Source organism: Oryzias latipes, chromosome 1 (genome assembly GCF_002234675.1).
Source record: "Oryzias latipes chromosome 1, ASM223467v1".
Classification (NCBI taxonomy): Eukaryota; Metazoa; Chordata; class Actinopteri; order Beloniformes; family Adrianichthyidae; genus Oryzias; species Oryzias latipes.
In genome coordinates this window covers 25,866,497-25,893,798 of record NC_019859.2, presented here as the reverse complement: position 1 = coordinate 25,893,798, position 27,302 = coordinate 25,866,497, and the positions used below count along the sequence as shown (strand labels likewise).

Below are 27,302 nucleotides of genomic sequence, written 5' to 3'. Positions count from 1 at the left end.
AGAAGGTAAAGATCCTGCAAGCTGTGCCTCACACAGACCCATAAGTTTGCTTTGCTGTGACATGAAAATTTTGACAGCAATATTGGCTAAGAGAATTCAGAAAAATATAAGGAATTTAATTAAACAGGATCAAAGAGGATTCATACCCGGTAGATTAGGAATAAATAATATAAGAACAACGCTGAATATCGTGCAGGCAGCTAAAAAGAAATCAGAACCGTCAATGCTTGTAAGCTTAGATGCCGAGAAAGCATTTGATAGGGTTAATTGGCTGTATCTTGAACGCGTGCTGGAGACTATGGGATTCCACTCGGATTTCATCAAATGGATAAAAGTGTTACACACACACACACATATATATATATATATATATATATATATATATATATATATATATATATATATATATATATATATATATATATATATATATATATACAATCAAAATCCATCTCAAAAGTATGTGTGAATGGATACACTTCTGCAGATTTTAGAGTCAGAAGAGGAACCAGACAGGGAAATAAGAAATAAATATACACTGTATTTTATCCCACGAAGGGAAATTCTTTCCGAAACCGCGCTCGGGAGGCAGTAGCGTTAAGGGTCTTGCCTAAGGACCCTCACTGGGTGTCCCTAGTAGGTCGAATAGAAACGGTCAAAATGAATGTTCTCCCTCGCCTGTTATATCTTTTTCAAGCTCTTCCCATATGGATCCCATCCTCCACTTTTAAAATATTAAATAAGATGATCTCCACCTTTGTGTGGCAAAATAAAAAGCCTAGAATTCGGAAGAAATTATTATGTAGTTCTAAGAGGGATGGCAGTTTAGGATTGCCAAATCTCAAGTTTTATTATTGGGCGGCTCAACTAAGAGGGCTGGTTGAATGGGTGAGCCAAGATGAAGACACAAATTGGATAAAACTGGAAAACTATGTTTCCCCCTCAGTTTCAATAGAAGCAGCACCATTCTTGGGACAGAAAAAATGGAGAGACCTCAAAATAAAAAACAATTTGATATTGTGTACACAGAGAGTATGGTCAACCGTGAGGAAAAACATTGGCGCTCCCTTGACTACTTCAAGAGTACTCAAAATTTCCAAAATAGTGGAGTTTATGCCAAACAAGATAGATCCTGGTTTCTCGGACTGGGGCAAAAAAGGTTTATTAACAATACATCAATTATTTGACGGGGACATCTTAAAATCTTTCAAACAATTACAGGATAAATACGGTATAGATTCCAAGGATTTTTACAGATACTTGCAAATATGGGACTACTTAAGGTCATGTGGGGAATGGGAGGCTTTGAGACAACCACCAACTCATATCGAACAGTTAATGATCAAAAGCATTGTTGATAAATCAAGGAAGAAGATAGTATCAAATATGTACCAATGTCTGCAGGCACACTTATCAGATAATTCATTAGATCTGAAAGGAAAATGGTAATTGGAGGCAAACATTGTCATTGAGGATGAAAAGTGGGAAGCAATCTGCGAGGGGGTTCATAAAATTTCAAACCAGTATCGAATTACATAAATGCCAAAAATTGAAAGGGCGTAAAGACAACTGAGCGGGCGTATTTAGAAACTGAGTGAGTGAACCTTAAAACTGTGATGGCGCAATTCTAACCAAGCGACCCCGTATTTTACAACTGAACGGCTGAAATCCTAACTGAGCAGTGATCCTGCTCGGTCAATTCTCCTTTGCGCCTTCACCTGGATTTACTCTCAGTGTTAAGGGGGCGTTTTTGTCACTTGGGGGCGGTATTCAGGGGTGTGTTTGTCACTTAGGGGCAGGAACCTTTCTGGTTGATCTGATTGGCTGAAATTTGCATGCCAAGCAGCGGGGCGGGACTTTAATTTTGGGGCTTTAATAGAAAAGGAACGGCGGCTGTAATGTGGATTTAAAGCATTAAAACGGTAACAAATGCAGTAAATTTCACATGAGAAAAACTTACAGCACAAAAAAACCCGCTGCAATTTCTTACCTTAGTTTTGGGTCGTTGGTTAATGTTTTAATCCACGTTACATCCGCGTTTTTTTTCTATGATTGCCTATAACGGGGGGGGGGACAAACAAGTTTGACACAAAGAGCTGACATTTCTAACTGTGATAGTCAAAGAGCCACACCACACACTGACCTGCCAGACAAACACACAATTAAGGCCATATTATTTCTCATAACCCCCTCCTCTCCTTACAACAGCACTGGATTAAACGGGGCCGTTGCAGTTTAATGTTTTTTCTGTATTTAACGTAAACACACATACCGGTGAAACATGCACACTGGTGTGTGTTTGAAAAAGGCAGCGAGCGCAAAACTGAGTTGGTTGTGATTTATTTTTTCAGTCATCAATCAGCATTTCTAATCCATCAAAGTCCTCATCTTCTGGATCTGAAACAGCTGGGCTACATCTATCAGACACGCCGGCTTCCCTTTCCGCATCAGAGTCCGTCTCTTTGCTATGCGGCTCCTAGGAACAATGAAAGCAGACACCTTAGGCCAAGTTTAAGTCCTGCAGTCCCAAAGTGTGGCGTAACTCGCCCGTTGCTGCGTCCCGGTAAGGGGGGAGGAGGGACAGCTTTTCACGGTCATCTGCTGGAAGTAGCAGCGCTGAGCCTCGAATCGATCTTCCGACACAGGCCTTTCCTTTTCCGCGGAAACTCAGCTGCTGCTGCGTCTTCTTGACTTGTCGGAGTTGGTTTTCCAGCGTTCTCACTTGTGAACAATAGATTCATCATTTTAAATTCTCTGGCAGCTGAGGTTCGATACGTTAGAAAGATCTTCACAGATTCAGACTTCCTGCTTCAATAACTCTTCTGATAAACGTTCAAATATGTCAGCAAGTATCTCAATACTTTCGTATTAACACAGAGTGTGAACCACAAATGCATTTCTGAAGAAAAAAGATCGTTTTTTTGCCTTTTAATCAGAATTGTTCGCTTTAAGCTCTGAATGCAGAAATGCAGCAGCCGGCTGCCAAAGGAGCGTCAAAAAAGTGCAACCTCTGTGAACTGTGAAACACCACAGTGTAAAAATCAATAATCTTACAAAAAAATCATAAAATTATTATAAAGCATATTCTTGTTACAATACATACTTTGTAGGAAAGTCAATCTTTATTTTATCTTGTTTCATATACTTTTTCACATTTTAATAAATATGAATCATGACTAAAGTTATCATTAACTTGAGATGACCTTATTGTCATACTAAAATAAAGACTTTGATTATTTATAGGAATTTTTCATATTTACAAATGGATCAGATTTGGTCAAAAATCCTGAATAGCTCTGAAGGTGCCAGAATTTTTTTTTGCATAATCTTTATTTTAGTAGGAAAATAAGGTCATGATTAGTCAGTACAGGAAGTTTTGTGTCTACAGCATCTTCAAAGCCATTGAGCATTTTTGACCATATCTGATCAATATTTAAATATGAAAAATTCCTAACAATAAACAACGTGAATTATGACATAATCTTTATTGCAGTAGGACAATAAGGTCATGATTAGTCAGTACAGGAGGTTTGGTGAAAGAAGCTTTAGTATCTTCAGAGCTATTGAGCATTTATGTTATGATTCATATCTCTATTAAATTTTAAAAACTATAAGAAATAAAATGGAGGTTGACTTTCTAACAAAATTTAGTATAATAAATAATAATGTAGCATGACTATGCTGACGAGTTTTCATTACCAGTTCATATAAATATAGACATTAATTCACTTTTTAAAAGTTCACTGATTTTTACAGAATGGTGTTTCACAGAGGTTGCACTTTGTTGACGGTCCCTTGGCAGCCGGCTCGCTGCGTGTCTGCATTTACACCTTGAAACAAACAATTCTGATTAAAAGGGGGAAAAAAAACATATTTTTTCTTCAGAAATGCATTTGTGGTTCACTCTCTGTGTTAATACAAAATGATTGAGATACTTGCTGACACATTTGAAAGTTTATCAGAAGAGTTATTGAAGCAGGAAGTCTGAATCTGTGAAGATCTAATTTTACCAAACTGCAGCTGCTCTATTCCCGTGTTCCTCCGCGTAGCTGATAGCTTGCAGTTTAAACTATGCCTCATAATCATGTCTCTTTGCATTTCCAGGGTTTCCAAAATGAAGTTGTTCTGCATTATTCACATATCTGCTCACGCAATAACACATTAGGGCCGCTCTGTACATTTTGGAGAAAATGTAAGACTTTCACGTTATGGTTGTGAAAGTACTGAATGTAGAAAATATGATAAAAGGCAGAGAGCGACATGCAGCTCAAGAGCCGCCTGTTAACCCCCCCCCCCCCTGCACTGAAAAATGAAGGTCCCGCCCCTCTGCCTCGCCGATAAGCCATGCAAATTTCAGCCAATCAGATCAACCAGAAAGGTTCCTGCCCCAAAAGTGACAAAAACGCCCCCTTAACACTGAGCGTAAATCCACATGAGCGCGCAAAAAGGAATTCACCGCGCAAGATCACTTCTCAGATACAATTGCGCCTGCGCGGTTTTAAGGTTCACTCACTCAGTTCCTAAATACGCCCGCTTAGTTGTCTTTACGCCCTTTTAGTTTATGGCAGATATGTAATTCCATAAACCAGGATCAAAGAATACATGGAATGAGTTCAACTGGAAGATTATGATGAGATTTTTCAAGACACCGTACACCATATCTAAATATGACAAAAATAAATCTGAGTCATGTTGGAGGAAATGCAATAAAATTGGAGATCACACACATATTTTTTGGGACTGCCCTGTTCTGATACCATATTGGCAAGGAATTCAAAACATTATTAAAGTTATAACACAGGTCAACTTGTCATTAAATTCACTTTACTTTATAATAGGCATCCTTCCAGAAGAAGGCATAGAGAAGAAAAAAGTTAAACCTATACAAATTCTTCTACTGATGGCAAAAAAGATGATTACCAGATCTTGGATTAAAACCTCACCCCCGACTCTTGAACAGTGGCTGGAGGCTTTGAGGAAAGTTTATTTGATGGAAAAAATAACAGCTAAACTTAATTTGAGGTCAGAGATGTTTTATGACTTATGGACTCCTGTGACTGAACACTTTGAATGGCCAGATGGATACATTTTTGCAAAGAGTGTTTTTTGCAATGGGACAGTTTTGTTTACCTTTATGGGCTTTTCCACTCATAATCAGTGTACAATGTAATATTTCTTTGTCAATTATGGTCTCATTGTTTATTTATTTTTATGGTAATGTTTTCTGAGCCCTGCGAAACTAACTTTGAAATACTCCTGTTGATACCTTCATTTTTGCTAAGAAGCCAATTGTTCTTCGTTCATTTCGTTATGCTGTAAAAGTCAATAATTGATCTGCATACTTGAATAAAGTGTGTTCAAAAAAAATGATGAGAACTTAAAACTTGTAGAAGAACATTTAAATGAGTGCTCAAAACTATTGAACTAATTTATTCATGCAAATGACCAAGTTCTCAAGTTTTTACCTGATGATGAAAAGGACTCAGACCAAGAGTTTTGGTTCTAGCCAAAACAGAAGCAAGTTTGTGATCTATTAGCTGAAGCTGAAAAATGGAAAAGGTTCACTTAACAAAATTATCAAGAAGATGTGAGTCCAGACGATAGTGTTCCAGTAACTGATTCAAATGTAAAAAGGAAATCAATTTCCTGTGTCCGTGGATAAGTTATCAGTGGTTGTTCATCAAGATCCTCTCGAGTGTTATCATTATCATCTGCATGTCACAAGGCTCAAGCAGAACAGGTGGCTTTGCTTGCATGTGCAGCATCACTAAAACAGAGACAGGCACTGGAGATCAAAGAGTGCAAATTAAAGACAAAAAGAGAACAACTTGAGATTGAGACAGCCATTGCTGAATCTACAGCCAAAATAAATGTGCAATATAGTGCAATATAGAAAGTTATGTAGCTATGTACATATGTATATTTCTCAGTTAAACAAATTCTTTATTGTTCTTTAGTATATTACTTATTTATATTGTTTAAGCAGCTGGAGAGCACCGGAATTTCGTTGTCACAAGTTTCTTTTCTTTTTTTCTCTTCTTCTGTATTTTGCACATTTCTTTTGCACATCTCTTTACCTGCACTGTTTTGCAAATAGCTTTTTAAATTATACCACATTTTCCTTGTTCTTGTTTTTAATTTTTATTTTATATTATTCTTAGTCTTTTTTTCCCCTGTCAGTTGTTATGGTAACGAACAAATTTCCCACATGTGGGATCAATAAAGTATTTCTGATTCTGATTCTGATTCTTGTGTAACAATGATAATAAAGGCTTTCTTCTTCATGGAGTTCAGTTGCCCAATATACAAGCAGATGTTGGTTTCTAGATTAAATATGATGTATACAAACGAATGGAACCAGGGGAAAAACCAGGGGACAAGAAACAGAGTGATGTGCACTGCAAATTGTGCACAATGCATGTACCTTCTAAAACAGGGAATACCACCAACATTTTTTTATCACCCACATTAAGTGGTACAGTCTTTTTCAACAGTTAAGGTTCTCAGATTTACCCTAAAAACAAATTATAGTGGCATCACTTGCCATAAAAATCATTTAGCATTTCATTGGGAAAAAGACATCATTGGCATCATAATCATTTAGGCAGTGTTGAGGTGAACAGGGGTTCCATAATAGTTTCTATGATCTTTTCATTATGCATTACAGGGGTTCTATGGCGGCCGTGGTGCAGCGGTAGGGCGGTCGACCCATGATCGTAAGATTGCATGTTCGATTCCCGCCTTGCACGCCCATGAGTCGAAGTGTCCTTGGGCAAGACACTGAACCCCACCTTGCCTCTGGTGGTAGGCGGGCGCCTGTGTTTGGCAGTGGAGCCGCCACCAGTGTCTGAATGTGTGAGTGAATGTGTGTGTGACTGGGTGAATGGGTCTGTGACTGTAAAGCGCTTTGTCCTTGTAGGAAGAAAGGCGCTATATAAGTATACGCCATTTATTATAGTTTATATATATTTTATTATGTTCTTGTTATTATGCATTTAATGGATTCTATATATGCATGTATATTGTATTGTAGAAATATGCTTGATTCCTGCCCTCAGTAGCAGATAAAATATGTGCCGAGGTCACCAGTAGGCCTGTTTTTGACTTTTGGTCTCTGATTTATTTATGTACTGGAGTCTTTATGGAGCCACGACACCTGCAATGCAGACTAGACAAAAACACACCATTCTAATGACGTATTTTGTATGTTTTCATCTTCCCTTACAGAATAATAAAAACGCCTTTTTGCCTTGAGGACAGAGAGAGCGGACAGCGAGAGCGGACAGCCACAGAGCCTAACAGGTTGTGTTTCTCCACGTCTCCCCTTTTGCAAAAGGTTTGAAAATTTATGCAGACTCTTTCTTGTGTGTCTTTTCGTTTCCCAACTGCACATTTCATTTTTGGACGTCCTGAACCATCCGAACCTGCGAAGGCCGGACGGGAGGCCAACAGCAGCATGCCTAAATGATTATGAAAAACATAAATTAAAGTATTTATTTGGTTTCTTTTTAGCCTATCGATGTTGTCTAATTAACACTAGAACGTCCATAGGGCAGCCATTTGGCTTTTCTACCAACAATGTCCAAGGGAAAGCCAAAAGTGGCTGGATTAGTTAAAATTTACATGCCCAAAGAGCAGCCTTCAACATAGTTTGCACATGAACAGCACAGCCATTAGGTTGTTCTTTTTGGCATGCATCCACGTTATGCCCTGCTATGATTCTCACACAGAAAGTAGGAGTGCCCTCTCCTGAAGGACAGGTCACAAACAAAGATCTCCATAGCAAACAGTGGAGACAAGTGCAAGCTTTTGCAGACGGGTTCTGGCGTCGCTGGCGCCAGGAGTATCTTCCTACTCTTCAAGCTCGGAGGAAATGGACTGTATCGAAGAGGAATGTGAAAGAAGGGGATGTTGTACTCATGAAGGACAGTCAAAATATGCGCAACAAATGGCCAATGGCAAAGGTTACTGCTGTCTTCCCTGGAAGAGATGGCAGAGTCAGAGAAGTGTAACTCAAGACATCCGAACAGGGAACCTCAAAGACATTTAAGAGACCTATTTCAGAAATAGTTCTTCTTTTGCCAGTAGATTAGAAATGCTATGTTTTGTTTAAGTTAAGTAGTGACCTAATTAGGTAAGACGGGGAGTGTTCTGCCTTTCAGGCACGGTTTCCAGATATGTTTGTGTAGAGGCTTTTATTTTGGCGAAGTTACATCAGCAGGACGTGCTGGAATGCAAGCTAGCGGAGGAGAAAACGCCGGTTGATGCTGAAAGCTGATGTCTAGCCTGCTTTGCATTCAAAACCCACCGAACTTTTGGTTGATTCCCTACAAAAGCAACACCTGTATGTATTTTTGTGGATTTAAAAATAGTTTAACAAAGGTTTAGGGAGTTTCATTGTTTTAAATTTGACGTATAAGTTTAAATTTAAACATAATGCTGTGCAGTTGACAAATTGTGTGTGTTTTATGATGGATAAAATCCTTGATTCATTTGTTTAACGTTATTTAAGGACTGCTATTTGACTTTTATTTCTGTATTTTTTACAGTTTTACTTTATACTCCAGATTACAAGAATGTTAAGTAAACCAACTTCAAATAGCTGTCTAGCTGAAAGCTACGTCACGTTTCAGCGAGGACAGTATAATGCTTATTTCAGAGTTTAGTTATTTTGTCCCTTGTGTTTGTCAGGTCAGCTGTAGCTTCACTCAAGATGTCGAGACAAAGTCATGACAAATTGACAAAGTCACCGATATAGATTTCATGTCAGCAGTCGTAAGTTAATTCTTAAAGTAAAATTTTATTCTTCCCATGATCGTAAGATTGCAGGTTCGATTCCCGCCTTGCACGCCCATGAGTCGATGCGTCCTTGGGCAAGACACTGAACCCCACCTTGGCTCTGGTGGTAGGCGGGGGTTTGGCAGTGGAGACGCCACCAGTGTGTGTGACTGGGTGAATGGGTCTGTGACTGTAAAGCGCTTTGGGCCTTGTAGGTAGAAAAGCGCTATAAAAGTATGCGCCATTTACCATTTAATTAAGCTGTTAACTTTTAACTACATCTTTCTATCTTGTGATATTTTCTCTATTTAAAAAGGTTGCTGTGGTTGGAGAAATTGGTGGCTCTTCTCTGGACGATTTAATCAGAAGAATGATGGGCTTGCTCATGTGCAATGAGTTGGCTCTGCAATATAACCTGTTAGGACGTCATGGAGAGAATAAGCTCTGCTAGCTGCATCTTTTTGATGTCTTTTATGGTAATTAGAGATGAATTTATTAATCTATATTCATCCCTGACAAATGATTTAATACATTTAAACCCAGGCTTATATGAATACTTTGTTTTTTGTGATTTCTTTTTAGGGGCAGTGAAGAAAAATGCTATCACCCAACCAGTCCCACTAAAGGAAGTGGAGAATCCTCTCTCCAAATGATTTATTGGAGTTCGTGACAGGGGAGGAAACCGAGCCATAAGGACTCAAAAAGAGCTTGAAAAACAAGCCGAAGGAGCTGGTTCTCAGGAACTGTCAAGGATGCCATGAGTACCGTAATTTCCGGACTATAAGCCGCTACTTTTTTCCTGCGCTTACAGCCCTGCGGCTTATTCAGTGACGTGGCTAATTTAAGGATTTTATTGGCGGCCGCCGTGTACATATTATCAGACACAGTGAATGGTTTGAATTCTCTAACACCAAACACAAGTCATTTATTTTTCAACACACCTCTAAGCAGCTAAACAGCATGGACCTCACTTCAGGTCTTAGACACTTCAGTCATGGTTCAACAAAACGAAGCACGCATGCCCGGTCGCATCCCAGAATCCTTTGGTGCCATTAGACCCAACGTGCACGTGATCGCCATTACAGTATGATGCAGCTTTCAAGTTAAAAGCAATCGTTAAAAGCAGCGTGAAAAAATCCACCATCACCAGCGGGTTTGGAAAAGCCGGTCAGCTGCGTGACGGAGAGAACAGCGCATGTGGGAATAACATCAGCCTTTATTTTGTCGGGACACGACTGGAAACACAAATTGACGTGATCGTTTTAACGGTTATTAAGGACTGAGCGGAGTTTTGCATTGAAACGCTCACAGCCTCCGTGTGAGCTGGAGACTGCGTGTCGTGTGAGCTGCGGGGCCGATGGCAGTCTGAAGGCTCCCACACGTAACAACTTATCCGCCCCTCATACACAAAACGTACAGTATTAAGTCCGATTGCTCTGCACAGACACGATTTGCTCCATTCACCGGCGCAACGGGGACGAAGCGCTCCTCCTTGAAGCCGCCCTGGCCAGAGCTGTCGGAGTAGATAGGAAGGGGAGACAAGGAGCGCGCGGGAGCGTCGAGCCATTCTGCAGGCTGCAGCCAGGGCTTACTCGAGGCGTCCGTGGAACAACAGTGTTTGTTGTGGAAGGAAACTTCTGACCAACGCGCCGCAAGGAGGCGCGCGTATCGCGCTGAGGCGCGCGCTTTTCAGTCGCCGCTGCTTTATTTTACTAGCGTGTTTTTAACCAGCCCTGTTACTCCCATAACGCTGCCGCGACATAAGCGGAAGGAGAGCTTTTCCCGTTCGCCCCTCCATCTACTGCTGCTACTTGCTCATTCTTAAACACGTACAACAGTGTGGCGAGCCGGGCGTTGGCCCCGCCTTTAGCCCCTAAGACTCATGGGAAATGGGGGATCGCGGATGTAAATTTCCTCATCATAACTGAGGGATGTAATGTTGATTATATGGTTACTGTTTGTAATTTTATGTATGATACCTAGATTGTCAATAAGTAAAAAAAATAAATAAAAAAAAAACCATAACTGAGGAACTTGTGAACAGAATAGAGGTGCATACTGTTTGGCAGATGCAGATATACTCAAATACATGGGCCTGAGACATGACTGACTCCACCCACTGTGTGCTAATAATTCACACTTGCTCTGTGAGTCAGGACGTGATCCGTCAGGATGACAATGTTGCCTAATTCATGCGGCTTGTACTCCGACGCGGCTTGTGTATGTATAAAATTAGTTAAACACGAGAAATTAAGTGGGTGCGGCTTGTAATCGGGTGCGTTTTGTAGTCCGGAATTTACGGTATTTTGTTTTACATCTGTCACTGGATTTATTTATTTTTTTCATCACATAATTGGCACACATTAAGGTTGTTGATATTGTTCTGTGCCAAGTGAAGTTGTTCCCTATTTTATTAAGTTACTGTAGTATGTTAGATCCTGTGTGTTATCTGTAAAACCTTATGTCCAGTTACTTGTTAATCCTGTTGACCTTGCAGTGGTCTTGTACAGTGGCGGTTCTACACTAACTTACTCCCTGGGCGAGTAACCCCACCAGTGTCCCCGTCCCCCGGCACACATACAAATTTTGACAACATCCTGTTGCTTTCCCTATCTTCTATTTAGCCATTTTACACAAAAAATGCATGAATTTTCTAGACATCTTTCCACCTTTATCCACTTTTGTCATGGTAGGGAGAACACGTCAATGTAGGGGTTGGGTCATCTAAGATTGCACAAGGGTTAAGGTCTTGGGCCGAAGAAGATAAACATTTACTGAACGCACTAAAGCTAAACTTTTAAACATTTAAAACTGAACTTTTTGAACATAAATATGAATAAAAAGAGGAACTCAAGTTAAACCTTAAATAACTTATAATATTTTGCTCTCCATAAAAATATATTCTGTCAAAATTATACAAATATGAACATGCTGCAGAAGAAAACAAACAAACCGGAAAATATTAATAATAAGAAATAACAAATCAAATAGTTCCATTTTCTTTTATCTTTTATCATTTTTTAGAGCTGGACTCCTGCATCAATTTTAGCAATAATTTCTTGGTGTGTGACATCCTGTGTGTGTCTTTGTGAAACATATCAGAGGGATTGGATCTAAAAAGAAAAACGTATTGTGAATACTATTTTTAGGTCTTATAAAACATTAAAAAGTAAATCATAGAACTCATCAGTGGGATTACTCCAAAAATATTTGGCATTTCCCTAATTTTTTGCTACACCAACAGCAGAAATCCTCCAAAAAACCTCAATCCATAAAAAATGGTCTGCGCCCACCACCCCTCCCCTTCCCTCTGACACACGCGGCTCCGACTCTATGACGGGAGCGCGCAGTTGTGGTCTAGAATTGATCGTTAGAGTGAAAAAGACTCCCTATAACCTGTTAGTGTGATTCACCCAGCCACCGATGAGTTGCGCCCCCCAATTGTTACGTTCCAAAGACTACCACAAAGAGGTGTGGGCGCAAGTGTCTTGCCGCAGAGGGCGGTGGTCACGTGCACGTTGGGTCTGCTGTGTCGGAGCAAGGAATTGTGGGAAATGATCCCCATTGCCTGTTTTGGTCGTAATTGGGTTGAGCAGGGGTTTTTCTTCTGCCTAATTCCTTTTCATGTGGTTATTTTACGTTGTTTCACTCTGAGTTATTTCATCCTTTTTTTTTTTTGCACCATAAGTGTAGAGGGGAGAGGATGAAGACATTGGTGCGATGTAACGTTGTGTCAAAATAAGAGCGCAAAGTGCCGGCTGCTGCAAGCATGTCAAAAATAAAGGCTCAAAGTCTCCTCTTTGAATTTGGCATTTCACTGTGTGTGACTCTGCGGGCAAGGAAAATGCCGCCCTCAATGAAGTGCCACCCTGGGCCACCGCCCACCTCACCCATATAAAAAAACGCCACTGGTCGTGTATCTCATTTTCATAATGCAGGATCAGGATAATATATTTTCTTTTATTAAATTGAAGCATTTTAAAAAAGCATTTTGTTGAGGTCATTTGGAAAATTCTGTTTTGAAATTGGGATTTTACAGAATCTTCTCATTTGGATTTTAGGAAAGCTAGATGGAAAAGTGGACCCTAAATGGTTCACTGGTATATAGCACTGTAGGAAAACACAGGTGGGACCTCCATGGAAACACTCCACAAATCCACTTATGGCACACGTGGTGGTTTATTTAGGTCCCACATAAACCCAATATGCAATAATAATTGATGCATCAGTGGGACCAAAATGGGTCATGGCTAAATTGCCTGATTGGAGCCCATCTTTGCCCTGTTTCAATCATACTTCCAGCCCACGTAAGAAGAGCTACAAGTTACGGTTAACTATGAGTATGGTTCTAATGCTACTTACCCACTTGGGGCCTACCCGACACCAACTCAGCACCCACGGCAAGCCCATGCGGGCATACACAGTTGGGACCACCATGGAAACTGCTGACAAACCCACTTATAGCCCACATTATAGCCCATTTAAGTCCCACATAAAACCCATATGCAATACCGATAGACACATAAGTGGGGCCAAAATGGGTCTTGGGTACTTTACCCAGTTGGGACCCATATGGGCCCTATTTTAATCCCACTTCCAGCCCACATGGGCAAAACTTTGGGCCCTACATGAGTTCTAATCTTAGGGCCTACTTGAAACCCACTCAACACCCACTGCAAGCCCATGCAGGCATACACAGTTGTGACCACCCACGGAAACTGCGGACAAACCCATTCGGGGCCCACATTTTCTGCCCATTTTTAAACCATATGGGGCCCACTTGGTCTTGCTGGCTGGGAGGGTTCTGACATGGTGACGCAAATTTGACCACATCACTCCTATTCTTCAGTCACTTCGCTGGTTACCCATTCATTCCAAAATTCATTACAAACTCTGTCTCCTCACCTTCCAACTGCCCCTGCCTACCTTAGTGAGCTCCTTTTCCCGCACGCCACTTCACAACTCCTCCGCTCAAATTTTACTTACTTCGTCTTCACCAACCAAGGACCAAGCAACCCACAATGGGAGACAGAGCCTTTCAGGCTGCTGCCCATCGACACTCCTGAGAAGCCAGCTCAATGGCAAGAACAAGACCCGGGCAATAAACAGCTATGCACTGCCAGTTATCAGATACCCTGCAGGAATAATAAGATGGCCAAAGGAAGAGATACAGACCACGGATGTTAAGACACAAAACCTCCTCACTGTACATGGATGGTTCCATCCCAAATCCAGCACCCTAAGACTGGATGCTAGCCGCAAGGAAGGAGGGCGAGGACTAGTGAGGGTGGAAGCCACTATCCAAGTTTAATGAATAGATCAAGCTCAAGGCCCCAACAATTACTGAGCCCCCAACTGTGCCCAGTAATTTGTCTCAGGGAATGGAGAGCAGAGGATGCAGTTTCGGAGGACAGATTCTCATGGGAGGACAAACCCCTGCATTGGATCCAACAATCCAGCATATAATTGCACTGTGCAAGATTCTGGCAGGGCAAACAGACATAGAGCACCACAATCAAGTGGCTGGAATAATATCCAGAAATGTGTGCAGAATATGGACTGGAAACCCTGAGGTGAAAATGGGAAACACCTCTGAATGTGGTAAAGAATGAGAGAGCAAAGATCCTGTGGGACTTCCAGATACAAACTGACAGTATAGTAATGGTGAACCAACCAGACATTGTAGTGCTGGAACAGAGGAAAGCTGTTGTGATGGATGCGACAGTGCCAAGCGATGGAAACATCAGGAAAAAGGAACATGACAGTCAGTACCGGAACACCACAGGGGTGCTGCCTCATCCCAAAGCTCTTCTCAAGATTCAAGAAATGTTTATTGCCATATTCAGTGAAGTTTCACAGAATTTGAATTTGCTTCGGGGCCAGTGTGCAACATAAACCCCAAAAAAAACAGTAAGCAAAACTTAAAAAAAAAAAATGACACAATGGTCAGAACAATAAATAAATAGAGTAAGTAGTGCAAAACAGTGCCAAGGTAGCAGCAGGTAGTGGGCTGGTGACTGGTGACTGACTGGACATAGAAGTGAAGTTTAAGGGGGGGAGGAGTTGAAAGGTGTTCATGAGTCTGACTGCAGAGGGAAAGAAACTGTTCTTGTGTCTTGAGGTTATGGTCCTGATGGACCTTAGCCTCCTGCCTGAAGGGAGTAATTCCAGTAGACCATGTCCAGGGTGAGAAGGGTCGGCTGCTATCCGGCCTGCACGTCCCCGGGTTCTGGAGATGTTTAGTTCCTGGACAGATGGAAGACTGCAGCCCATCACCTTCTCAGCTGAGCGCACAATAAGCTGCAGTCTGTTTATGTCCCTGGTTGTGGCTCCAGCGTACCACACTGTGAGGGAGGAGGTGAGGATGGACTCAATGATGGCCGTCTAGAATTGCACCATCATCTGGGCCGGCAGCTTGGCTCTCTTCAACTGCCGCAGGAAGTACATCCTCTGCTGGGTCTTTTTGAGCAGAGAGCTGATGGACGGCTCCAACTTGAGGTCCTGCGTGATGGTGGTGCCGAGGAAACGGACAGAGTCCACTATGGTGATGGGAGAGTCTGTCAGGAGGAGTGGGGATGAGGGAGCTGTGACTTTCCTGAATTCCACTATCATCTCCACTGTCTTCTGGGTGTTCAGCTCCAGGTTGTTGATGCTGCACCACGACACCAGCCGGTCCACTTCCCTCCTGTAGGCAGGCTCATCATCATTAGAGATGAGCCCGATGAGGGTGGTGTCATCTGCAAACTTGATCAGTTTAACAGAGTCATGGCTGGAGGTGCAGCAGTTGGTGTACAGGGAGAAGAGCAGAAGAGAAAGTACACAGCCCTGTGGAGATCCTGTGCTGATAAATTGGGTGGTGGAGACATTCTTTCCCAGCCGCACACACTTCCTCCGGTCTATGAGGAAGTCAGTGATCCACCTGCAGGTGGAGTCAGGCACGTTCAGCTGGTGGAGCTTTTCCTGGAGCAGAGAGGGGAGGATAGTATTAAATGCCGAGCTGAAGTCCACGAACAGGATCCTAGCATAGGTTCCCGGGGAGTCCAGATGCTGCAGGATGAAGTGTAGGGCCAGGTTGATGGCGTTGTCAACAGACCTGTTGGCTCTGTAGGCGAACTGCAGAGGGTCCAGGAGGGGGGAGGTGAAGAATTTGAGGTGGGGGAGGACCAGACGCTCGAATGACTTCATGACTACAGACGTAAGTGCCACAGGCCTGTAGTCATTGAGACCAGTTATGCAGGGCTTCTTGGGGATAGGGACTATCCCCAAATTTGAAGCAGGCCGGGACGTGGCAGGACTCCAGGGAGGTGTTGAAAATGTCTGAAGACAGCTGCCAGTTCGCCTGCACAGTGTTTCAGGGTGGCAGGGGAGATGCCATCTGGGCCAGGAGCCTTCCGTGGGTTTTGCTTTCCAGAAAAGCTTGAGCACCTCCTCTTCTGTCACTGAGAAAACAGTGGTGGGGGAGAGGTGGTCTGGAGGGGTCGTGCTGTCCTCAGTGAGAGTGGTGGGGGAGAATGTGGCTCCAAAGTTACTGAAGAAACCTGTGCAGTGAGGGGGGTGGATGAGGGGAGTGGGACTTCAAACCTGGCATAAAAGATGTTAAGCCTCTCAGCCAGGTCGTAGGTCGTCAGCAGCATGTTGGGCTCTGGGCTTGTAGTTGGTGATTGGCCTAAGCTCTCTCCAATCAGAGGTGACGTCGATGACAGATACTGGTACTTAGCGCCCTTATAGCTCTCTTTGCCTTTAGCTCTGTAGGCTGCTTCTTTCTCCTTTCTCAGCTGTCTCAGTCTGGGTGTGAAGCAGGGTTTATCGTTGTTATAAGTAACCTTGGTTTTTGTTGGGATGATGCTGTCCTCACAAAACTGATTGTATGAGGTTACAGTGTCTGTGTAATCATACAAACTGTCTGTGGCAGCTCTAAATAAATCCCAGTCCATTGTGTCCAGACACGTGCGAAGCTCCTCCACAGCCTCGCTGGTCCACATCTTAGAAGTTCTCCTTATACATCTACGTCTGCACCTCCCCTGACACTAACAACATCATCATTAAGTATGCAGATGACAGAACTGACCTTGGTCTCATCAGAGGAGGGGACGAGTCTGCATACAGAGACCTGGTGCACAAGATCACCATTTACAGCGAGGACAACGACTTTGTTCTGAACGTGGACAATACCAAGGAAATAATCGTGGATTACAGAAATAAAAGCTTCACCACATAAGCCGCTCATCATGAACACGAGTGTGGTGGAGCGGACCAACTGCCACCGGATCGTGGGCCTGCAGATCACAGACAGCTTCAGCTGGGAAAGAAACACTGTTGCTACAGTGAAGAAAGCCCAGCAGAGGCTGTACTTCATCATGCATCTGAATAAGGCTGGACTCAAGCGTAGGACCCTCACCCAAGCCTACAAGGGGCTTGTGGAAAGCATCCTCACCAGTGGACTGACCGCTTGGTTTGGAAACACCACCATAAAAGAGAAAAAGATGCTGCAAAGGGTCATCAACGCAGCTGGAAAAACCATCAGTTGCAACCTTCAATCAATTGAGACCATCTACAGACAACGCAACAGGAGGAGAGCGGTGAAGATCACTACCCTTCCAACACACTGATCAAGTGTGTAGACACAGGCCACAACCTCAGACAGTGCAGACCTGAAAACATCCACGCACACACCACACGCTTCCACAAAAGCTTCTTCCCAGCAGCAATCAATATGCTGGCACAGGACATCAGAGAAGGAAGACTGAGCTGAATCAAACAACACAACATGCCATCCAGCTGGGACACTGAGTGCAATGAACAATAAACTCCCACAACTGAAACAATTCTAAAAGATTGGGACGCTGCAATATTTAAATTTAGATTTTATACTTTGTAATTTTTTTATATAATTTTTATTGTCACTCTGCTCCTCCTCTCCTCTTAAATTTTGTCTTGTTCTATATTTACCCTGACCTGAGAGATGCAAAAGAAAAATTCCTATGTACTTGTAAGTGCAAATGGGAATAAACCCCTTAAACCTTAAACATGAGTAACTGGAGAAATACAATAGACCCAGAGAAGAAATGGAGGAAGCATGAAAAGTGTAGGTGACAGTGGTACCCATGGCAAATGGAGAACTCGGGGCAGTAACCCCCAAGCTGGAGCAACAATTTTGTCCACCACTGTATATATATTTTTTAATACATTTTTAGAATTACCAAAATTATATCAAGGATGTTTAAAAAAAAGCATGCTTCTAGTCTGTTCCTGTGGTGAATTGTGATTTTTTTAAAAGAAATAACCTAAATGTGCAATACCGCCACTAGGGGGGGCAAAGGAAAAGCAAAACAGGTGAAACAACCGGTCTCTGCACCTGCCAAAAGTGATAGCTCTGCGTCTGGTCGAAATTGGGTTGAGCACGGGTTTTTCTTTTGCCTAAGTGCCTTTTCATGTGGCAGTTTTATGTTGTTTCACTCCTAGTTATTTCATCCTATTGTGTTTACTTCTTTTTTTTATTTTTTGCACCATAAGTGTGGAGGGGGGAGAGGATGAAGACATGGGTGAGATGTTCAGTGTCAGATGTGTCAATTTAATAGCACACAGTGCTTTCTGTGGCGGGCATGCCAAAATAAAAGCTGAAATTCTCCTCCTGCGGGCATGCTATTGGAGGTGCGCACCTTGGAAAATGCCGCCCCTGTTATGTGCCGCCCTGGGCGACCGCCCACCTCTCCCATATCATAAACCGCCACTGAACGAGGCAGTCAGCCAGGCACAGAGGAAAACACTCCATGGCAACGCTGCCATATCTTTCTCTCATTGATAGATTTTTCTCTGTTTACATCACGCCTGGCAGATGCCCCCCCCACAAGCCATATACACCACCGTGATTGGTAGGTTCGTTCAGCTTTGGACACAACACCATAAAATGCCATACATGACAAACTAGCGGGCCGCACTAACATAAAACTTTCATAATAAGGCGGCTCCTACAAACTATCATCAAGTTTGAGACCGCTGCTTAACGTGGGAGAGGCTACAGATGAAGCAATTTTGGGAAATCGGGGTTGGTGATTTTACAGAGGAGCTGTTGATCCAACAATTTCGCATTACAAGCTAAACTTTTGATGAGCTGTCTGATTCTCTGAGACCTCCTGTGATGCCCACTGCACTATCTGACTCATTTAGTCTCAAGAAAGTGTTCCCATTGCAGTTTTGCGAAATATATCATTTTTGATACGCCTCAAAAACCACTTACTTTTTTTTGATAAATGCAAGTTTTAATTGGCTTGTTTCCGTTAGACAAATGTAATACTGCAAATCCAATTTGCGCAAATGAAATACTGCAAATCCAATTTGCGCAATTTTAAAACCAATGGAAGCACAGCTACTCTGTTCTCCATTCGAGGCTGGAGACATTGTCAATGAAATCTCTTCTGTGCCGGGCCTCCAACTCCAACAATAAGCAATGGACTACTGTACCTCAAATGATTTGAGGTTGTATATTATTAAAAAAGAAGTTATAACAATTTGGATTTAATTATAATCTTAGTTAATTAGGGTCTTTGGTCGGTTTTCTCTCTCCATGCATGTTCTTAACATAAAGTTGCACATTGGAACACTAAAAAAACTTGAATCATTGATTAATCATTGATTGATTTATACATTTGATTTAATTGGATTATTTATCTTGTCAAATTAAAAAGCAACAAAACTTGCACTTGCACACAAAATATTTTGGAAAACATAAAAGATATCTGCTGATGATCTTTTTGCCTTTTCCAAAACAAGTGACAGGCCATTTATTTTTAAAGCTTCTTTTCCTAGAAAGAAATCTTCCAAAATAAATAGAAAACAATACTTTTTCTTTTAAAAAAAATGCTTCTAATTTATTATTGTAAAGTTATTCTGTAAATCCCCTGTATTTTTACTTGTTAGAATTATGTCTTTTTATTTTAATTTTGTTTTGTAGAGAGATTTAAATATTCTCTTCTGTTAGTGGAAACAAAGTGGAAACAAGAAAATTGCCTGTCTTATAAACTGATCTACCTGCAACTCGTAATGTAATATGAAAAAAAAAAGTCAGTTATCAGATCAAGGAGAGTTTAAAAAAACACATTTTTTTTTGGCTTCTGTATTTTCCACACTACAGGGCGCACAAGATTCAAACTATAAGGTGCATTAAGCGAAACAAAAGAGTCAGAGATGTCCGTCAATCAGTCAAACTTTATTATTTATTAGTAATTCTAGAACTTTTTTAACACCACACATTAGCCATGTTAAAGCATAAGCCACGATAACTCCCAACTTTGTTTGCAACATGTAAAAAGCAGACTGATACTGCCAAAACAAAAGTTACTGAAATTATGCAAACTTACAACCCCGCTGACAACAAGCTTTACTGTCACTATCCCAACTCACAACCTTGTTAGTAACACGTAAAAAAACATAATCCAACAACTCTACACGTCAGCAGCATTCGTGTATTCACAATAACACCCAATCTTGTTTGCAACTCGTAAACAAAGACAGACTGCTATTTAGACAAAGCACCTCTCAAAACTGTTTCAACATCAGTAAGCACAACCAGGATAAATCCATATTTAAGGCTCTCCAAATTACGCACAATTTCATTAATTTTTTAAAATGAAGGCTTTTAAGTGAGCTTTATAGTGTGGAAAATACAGTAGGCCACTTACCATTTTACTGGACCAAAATTGTGCAGTAATAGCAGGAACAAGTCAAAAAAATTAGAGTGGACTTACCTGAGCGGGAGAGTTGTGCTGATATTCGTGCTGTATGTGTCCATCATGAGGTACACCACCTCCTCTGCCTCCATCTTGCAGTGATACCACCTTTCCACCACGCATACCCATGCCTGACCCTGCATTGATTGCTCCAGAGACAGTGTTACCCACACTTCCCCCTGTAGTAGCAGCGCCTGTGGCCCCAGCAATGGCATCAATGCCCCCCATTATGCAGCACAGTCCTCCCTGCGCCAGCTCCAGTTCAATTTCTGCATCCATCTCAGCATCCTCCTGCGCCTCTTTGTTGGAGTCGTCCAGGTGCTTCATGAGCACAGCAACCACTACGTTTATCAGAACGAACTGAGCTGTGAGCACAAAAGACACAAAATATAATGGAGAAATGAACTGCAGGCCAGTGTGGCAGTCATAGTCACTGCCAGGACGATCGGGTGGGCACTCCCTGAGGGTGTCCTGATGGAAAGAGTGGGAGAAAAGTGGAAATTAAGAAGAACATAAATGCAGGATCTGATGGAGTTAAAGAATAATTCAAAGACTACCAGTCAGATACCGTAATTTCCGGATTATAGAGCACACCCGATTACAAGCCGCACCCACCCATTTTCACATGTTTAACTTCTTTTGTACATACACAAGCCGTGTATTCAACCCATGCTCTGAGTCCGCAAGTACATTCATGGCGGCCGTCAATTAAATCCATAAATTAGCCGCGTCACTGAATAAGCCGCAGGGCTGCAAGCGCAGGAAAAAAGTAGCTGCTTATAGTCCGGAAATTACGGTAAATAAAAAAAATAGAATAAAAGGTTGATGCATGTATGTGCACATATTAATTTTTAAAAGAAAAACATTCCGCCTGACCAAAATACCTTCATGATGCCATTCCAGTTGTCTCCTGTGGATACCTGGAAGAGCGTCAGGAAGGCCATTCCAAAGTTTTCAAAGGTGGCATGCCGACTCATTCCCTCACAGGGGTAGTCAGCATTGCACACTGCAGGGAGAAATGAATAAAAAGCAATAAAAAGAAAGATGCTTTTTTAGTGAGCATTACATATTCAGTTCAAAGACAAAAACTAAACTAAACCTTGCTAGATTTTTGTTCGGATTATTTTTTTTACATTTATACAGATTTTACACAAAATTAATTTTAACAAATCTTTCTTCTAGGCCAGCGGTCTAAAACTTTCAATACTTAAAAATCTGTTTGGGTTGATTTCTTAATGAACACAAGCCATTAGGAACCCAGAAGCAGTCATAAGATTTTACTTCACCCTTTAAAAAAAATACACTGATATGTATTTATGTTATTGTTACTATGATGATATATATTAACTATTTTTTTGCATTAATAAAACAATAACATAAAGACAAAATAAAGAGAATATTTTTTTGAAATATGAAATAGTTTATGCATTTTGACTGAGGTCCAGGGCATGTATCGGCAAGAGTCTGGCAATATGATACGTGTGCTGATACGTGTCACACAATTAGATGCATATCGCAAAATTGTACTGGAACACATTTTTTTTTCTTTTTTCAAGAGTATGACTTAGAAAAACTCTACCTGAATACGAATACGCCTTTATTGTAATAAAATGGTAACGTTTATTTCATTTAATGATCACATTGTTAAGCACTGTGACTTTATCTCATATACAAGTTGGTTTTACCCAAGCTAATTCATAGTGCTTTTATTTTGGTAACTTAAAATGTATTTGTTCTTAAAGCTAACATTGTCAGATTTTTCCAACAAATATTTTACAGAATAAGAAAAAAAATAGAACCTATCCTTAACCAGCTAGGTTCTAAAAGTATGATTGAGGACACTAAGTGCTGTTTATTTTGAACATTGCTTAATGTAGCTTCTCCGGTACTTTTAAACGGTTCAGGAGCTTCATTACTATTTAAACATAAAGGGGCAAAAAAGCCAATTCTTTCCAGAAAGAATAGAGTGTGATAAGGCAGCAAAACAGAATCAAGGAGATTGCTTTAACGTGGCTAAGATGCTTTATTTAATTGACAGTCTGCACTGTAGCGCTGGAGCTCAGCTTTTTCAAACGTGGAAGTAAACACATATTTCACCACTCATCGCCACAACATTTTTTTTCAGAGCATTGTACACATCACTCTGATCCATCAGGTCGCTGAACTAGAATCTATTGCTGTGAGGTTCTGGAGAACTTTGGCCTGCTTTGCCAACAGCATTTTGGCGGATCCCCCAGGGATTAAGTGCACAGCTGCAGTGCTTCACACGTTCTCATCTAAGCCTGCTACACAGCACAACAACATGGCACAGAGTTTCGGTTTGATACCCATTCCAAGTAAAAACTATGTTAATGTTTTATGTATGCACGTCTCCTGACAACAAAACAAGCTGGTTCAGTCAGTTTCCAAGGATCAGCCGATGTGCGTTAAGATCTCACCCACTTTCACTGATTGACAGACAGACTCGTGAAATAAAAACAAAACTGCTTTGGAAAATATTGCCTTTGAAATCTGCCGTTCTGAAAAAAGCCATAGAATTATAATAATAATAGTCAACATGATTAAAAATCAATATTTTAAAATGCTGTTTTAAAATAATGAACAGGTTTGTAAAGCAAAATGAAATGCATCTAATAACATGATGGCTAATTTAAAATATGTGTGCAGGTTTTTCACAATTTCATGATCTTTTTATATATTAATGAAAGATTTATTGGTTGATTGTGTATTTGCACAAGGTCATATCTATTTATTCAATTATGAACAGTTTGGGACTCCATACATATCACAACATAAAACAAATAAATATATTTGTCAAATTTGTGCACAATTGTCAATTCTGTGGCTCATTAGAAAAATGTGTAATCATTAGCAGGTTGTATGGATTTGAATATTTATTTTGCTATCATACTTTAAATGTAACAAACGCACTTAGAGAACATGATACAATTTTTTTTCAGATAAGAAAAGGCATTAATAAAGGCATATTACAAACTGAACAGAAAATCAAAGCAAAAGCTATTGTTTCAAAAGCCAACATAAATAAAACAGAATGGTAAACTCCTTGATTAACAAAACATTAATTCTACAAATATATTCTAGTGTTTTAAAGTTTTACAGAAAAAACAAAAAATTCACAAAAGATTATGTCAACATCCTGTGAATAAGCAAGGAACAAAAGGAAAACAACATCTGACAGGCCACAGTTTTTGGTGTAACACCAGCTATGGAATGCTACAAAGACACTGCTAAAACAGTGGATTAAATTCTGTTATTATTTAGAAAATACAGTTTTTATTCATGTTTTATGAATTAATATTTTTTTCTTCATCTGCCATTTCTTAAAGTCAGCTCTGTGAAAATACTGTCCGAATTTAAACTGTTCCGTGATTACGTATGGGTGATACACGGAACAGCTCGTTACAATAGCATCCTTAGCGTCATAGCATTAGCATCTAACAACAGGGCTGTCTCCAAATCAACACTTTTTGTTAATCTGTCTGTTGCTGGTGTAAATAAAGAGGCTTTATCCTCCAGTTCTGACTGGATACTGTTAAAACATGCAGCATTTTCTGCTTTTTCATCAGCTTAAACTAAATGCTATACAAATGAAGTGACCAAAGGGGGTGGGGAGTGTCTAACGTGCGCTTGTTTACCTTGTGTGCAAATGGTAGGGGAGGAGAGGACAAAAGAAATTTACCAAAAGGAGAACTAATAAACATAACTGAGTTTACACAAATGTTTGCTCACCTTGTGGCGACTAAGCCTGTAACTTTTACTCGCCAAAGAGAAAAAATTGCCCGCAACTGCCAAGTGTTCATTTTGGACTCTTAAAAATAAAAGTCTTTTGCGATAGTGAAATTTTTCTCAACAGAAAAAGTTATATCATGATATATCATTATTGTTTTATCGTCCAGCACTACTTTACAGTTATTTAAAATTAAAAACATTTTATTTTTCTTTAACCAAAGACCCACAATTCTGGGGCAAAAGAGCTAAAGTACATGTGGCTCTGGAGCCACAAGTTGCAGACCCCTGTTCTAGACAAACCATAAAAAAATCTTTTTAAGGTTTGGATATAGAGCAGAACCATAGCTCAACATAACTTAAATCTACAATATTGTATAATATTGTCAAATATAGATGAAAAAATAATTAAATGTACACCAACCAAGTTCTCCAAACAGCTCCACTCCCAGGGCAGCGTAGATGAAAAATAGTAGCATGAAGAGCAGTCCTAAGTTTCCAACCTGGTGAACATAAATATAGGGAATTGGAAAATTAATTTGTTAGACACACAGTGAAAACTATTTTGGTTTGATATCCACGCTTCCCTGGTGCCACCGCTCTCCCCTCTGCCCGCCAGCGCCCAGGTGCGCTCGCCCCCCCCCCCCCCCCCCCCCCGGACCTGTACAGGTGTACCCTGCTTTTCCAGCAGCACCATGACCCCGAAAGGTTAAGAAAATAAATGGAAAATAACAAAATCAAGAAAGCTAACTCTGATATAAAGTAGGCTAACTGGTAGAGAACAGTAGCGATAGTTAAGAAGAAAGAAAGCAGTTTCAATAAAAAACAGAAGTTGTGCATTCTGATCCTTCTAACTTTTTAATTCTATTTTATCTTTTTTACTGCAGCAACTGTCAGCTGCCAGCTTTAGGTCAAAATTAGCTTGGCTGTTTTTGTTTTGGTGTCCTCTAAATATCAACCAATTTTGACAGACATGCATGTTTTTTTACACTTTATAAGCAGAGTGGTCTGTCTGCTACTGCTTTCTAGGCTGTTTTCCAACACTTATGGGTCTAAAACTATCCGCTGGTGCATTGTTTACATGACCAACTGTTGACGTCTGGCCCCCATAAAATGCGGCTGGAGATTGCTGTATTAGTCTGTTTTAGTCAATTTTCACCAGAGTTATGGCAACAAGATAATTTTCCCATTGTGGGATCAATAACATTCTAAAAAGTTAAGTTTTTTTTGTTTAATAAATAAATCTCAATATGCAAATCCAATCTATAACGATCTATGTTTCCTCACTAGATACATATGTATGACCCCGTGATGTATTTTTGACTCAGAGTTAACAGGGGATATTTTGTATTCAAGACAAAGAAAAGTCATTTTCAAAACAAAGCCAAATCGTATTCACAAAAGACATGTTAAACATAAACTAAATGTTGTATTCCCATTTTCTGCAAAGTTGTGCATGTACAAGTACAACTGTGCACAACTGTCTTCATTAATAGGTAGGTCAGGATGGAGCAGAACTCAACTATTCTGACTAGCAAGGTGCGAGCACCTATCACCTTTACTTTTCTAGCAGACAGAAGAATTAGCTGACCCGTGTCTTCTACACCCCACAACCCCAGGCAGCTGGAGATTCAGGAGGTACAATAATGGCAGTGACTAATGTCTTATGTTCCAGTATTGAACAGAAGTAACACACAAGTTTAAAAGGACAACCCAGTCTAATACAGAAACTTTAGGGAGAAATTCATGCCTTTAGTTCTGATTCCAAGGGCTGTTTTTAAACTTCAATGACATTTTGTTCAAATTTAAACTGTTAATTCATAAAAGCTGTTAGCAAACCAACCTGAACATATTGATCATTATTCTATTTATCCATCCATTGTATATGAAACTCAGTAGACATACACTCAGTCGCTACTTCATTAAGTACTCCTTGCTCGTACCAGGTTGGACCCTCTGATACCTTCAGAACTGCCATTATCCTTGGTGGCATAGGGTGAATTCAGAATGGGAAACCCATTTCTTCCACCGAATTTGGTACAGATAGAGCTCTGGACCTTGCATTTAATTTGCATTCAGACTTCAAGCGGTCTTTCCTTATTCGAACCAAAGCTAGTAAACAAAAACCCAGTGAATACAAAATATTTTCACTCATTGGTTGGGAATTGGGAGGGCAAGGCAAAGCAAGATGGAAATAATGGAAGTCCTGTGCTTTGCAGACCTTCTCGTGGTAGTTAATTCAAACTATATATTTTGCTGATCAATTTTAAATGCCTGTATCAAGATCAGGCACAACACTTTTTACTGCTGTTTTGGTACAGTGGGGGCATGCTGCAGGGCGGTTACTGGTAAGAAGACGTCTAAGGTACGCTAATAGGTGTTTATGACATGTAGATTTAGGAGAAACAGGGAAAAGCATTGTGTATCAGAACTACAAAGTAGCTTTTAGGATGATGTCACAGATGCGCGTGCTGTGTAACAACACACAGAAATGCATGTAAAATGCTGTTTTAGTGGGGTTGAAATAAAATTTGTAACAAATAAGGAGTTGGACCATTTTTTTCTTCTTTCATAACTTGACAATCGTTGCTTTACATTTGTCCGTGGCTCATCTGTTGCTACATTCTGACTGTGTTTAGATCCCATAACGTCTGGCTATGGTGGCCGTTTTGTATTCAGACTGAAGAAACTCAGAGCAAAGCTGAAGCTCATTTTGATTGGAAACAATCAAAATGCTCGTCTGGGGCTGTGGGTGCTCGTCTGGGGCTGTGGGCGTCCTTCTCCGGTGGGGCCCTGCGTTGGGCGCTCCCGGCGCGGCGGGGGGGCTGCTCTCCTGGTTGGGCTGGGGCGGCGCTCTCTTTCCCTCCGTGCCTCCTTGCTCTCTGGCTCTGGGGGCCTTGCGGCGGTCCTGCTGGCCCTGGCCTGGGTGGCGGGCTTGGTCGCCCGGGCGGCGGTTGTTCCCTGCCGGTTCCCGTGTGGCGTTGGGGGGATTTCGGCTGCCGCTGCTGCTGCGGTGGGGGTCTTGGGGTGGGGATGGCTGGGCACTCTCCC

General features: G+C 41.1%; 1 protein-coding gene across 1 annotated transcript in view; it reads right to left on the bottom strand.

The window, feature by feature from the left end:
• The window catches only part of LOC110013491 (voltage-dependent T-type calcium channel subunit alpha-1I-like), a 435,381-nt gene that overhangs the window by 56,549 nt on the left and 351,530 nt on the right, over window positions 1-27,302 (bottom strand). The window contains exons 34-36 of the mRNA XM_023954667.1: window positions 24,676-24,754; window positions 21,389-21,510; window positions 20,523-20,975 (exon numbers count right to left, since the gene is read on the bottom strand). Of these exons, the coding sequence (XP_023810435.1) occupies window positions 20,523-20,975; window positions 21,389-21,510; window positions 24,676-24,754 (654 nt within the window). The remainder of the gene's footprint in view (window positions 1-20,522; window positions 20,976-21,388; window positions 21,511-24,675; window positions 24,755-27,302) is intronic.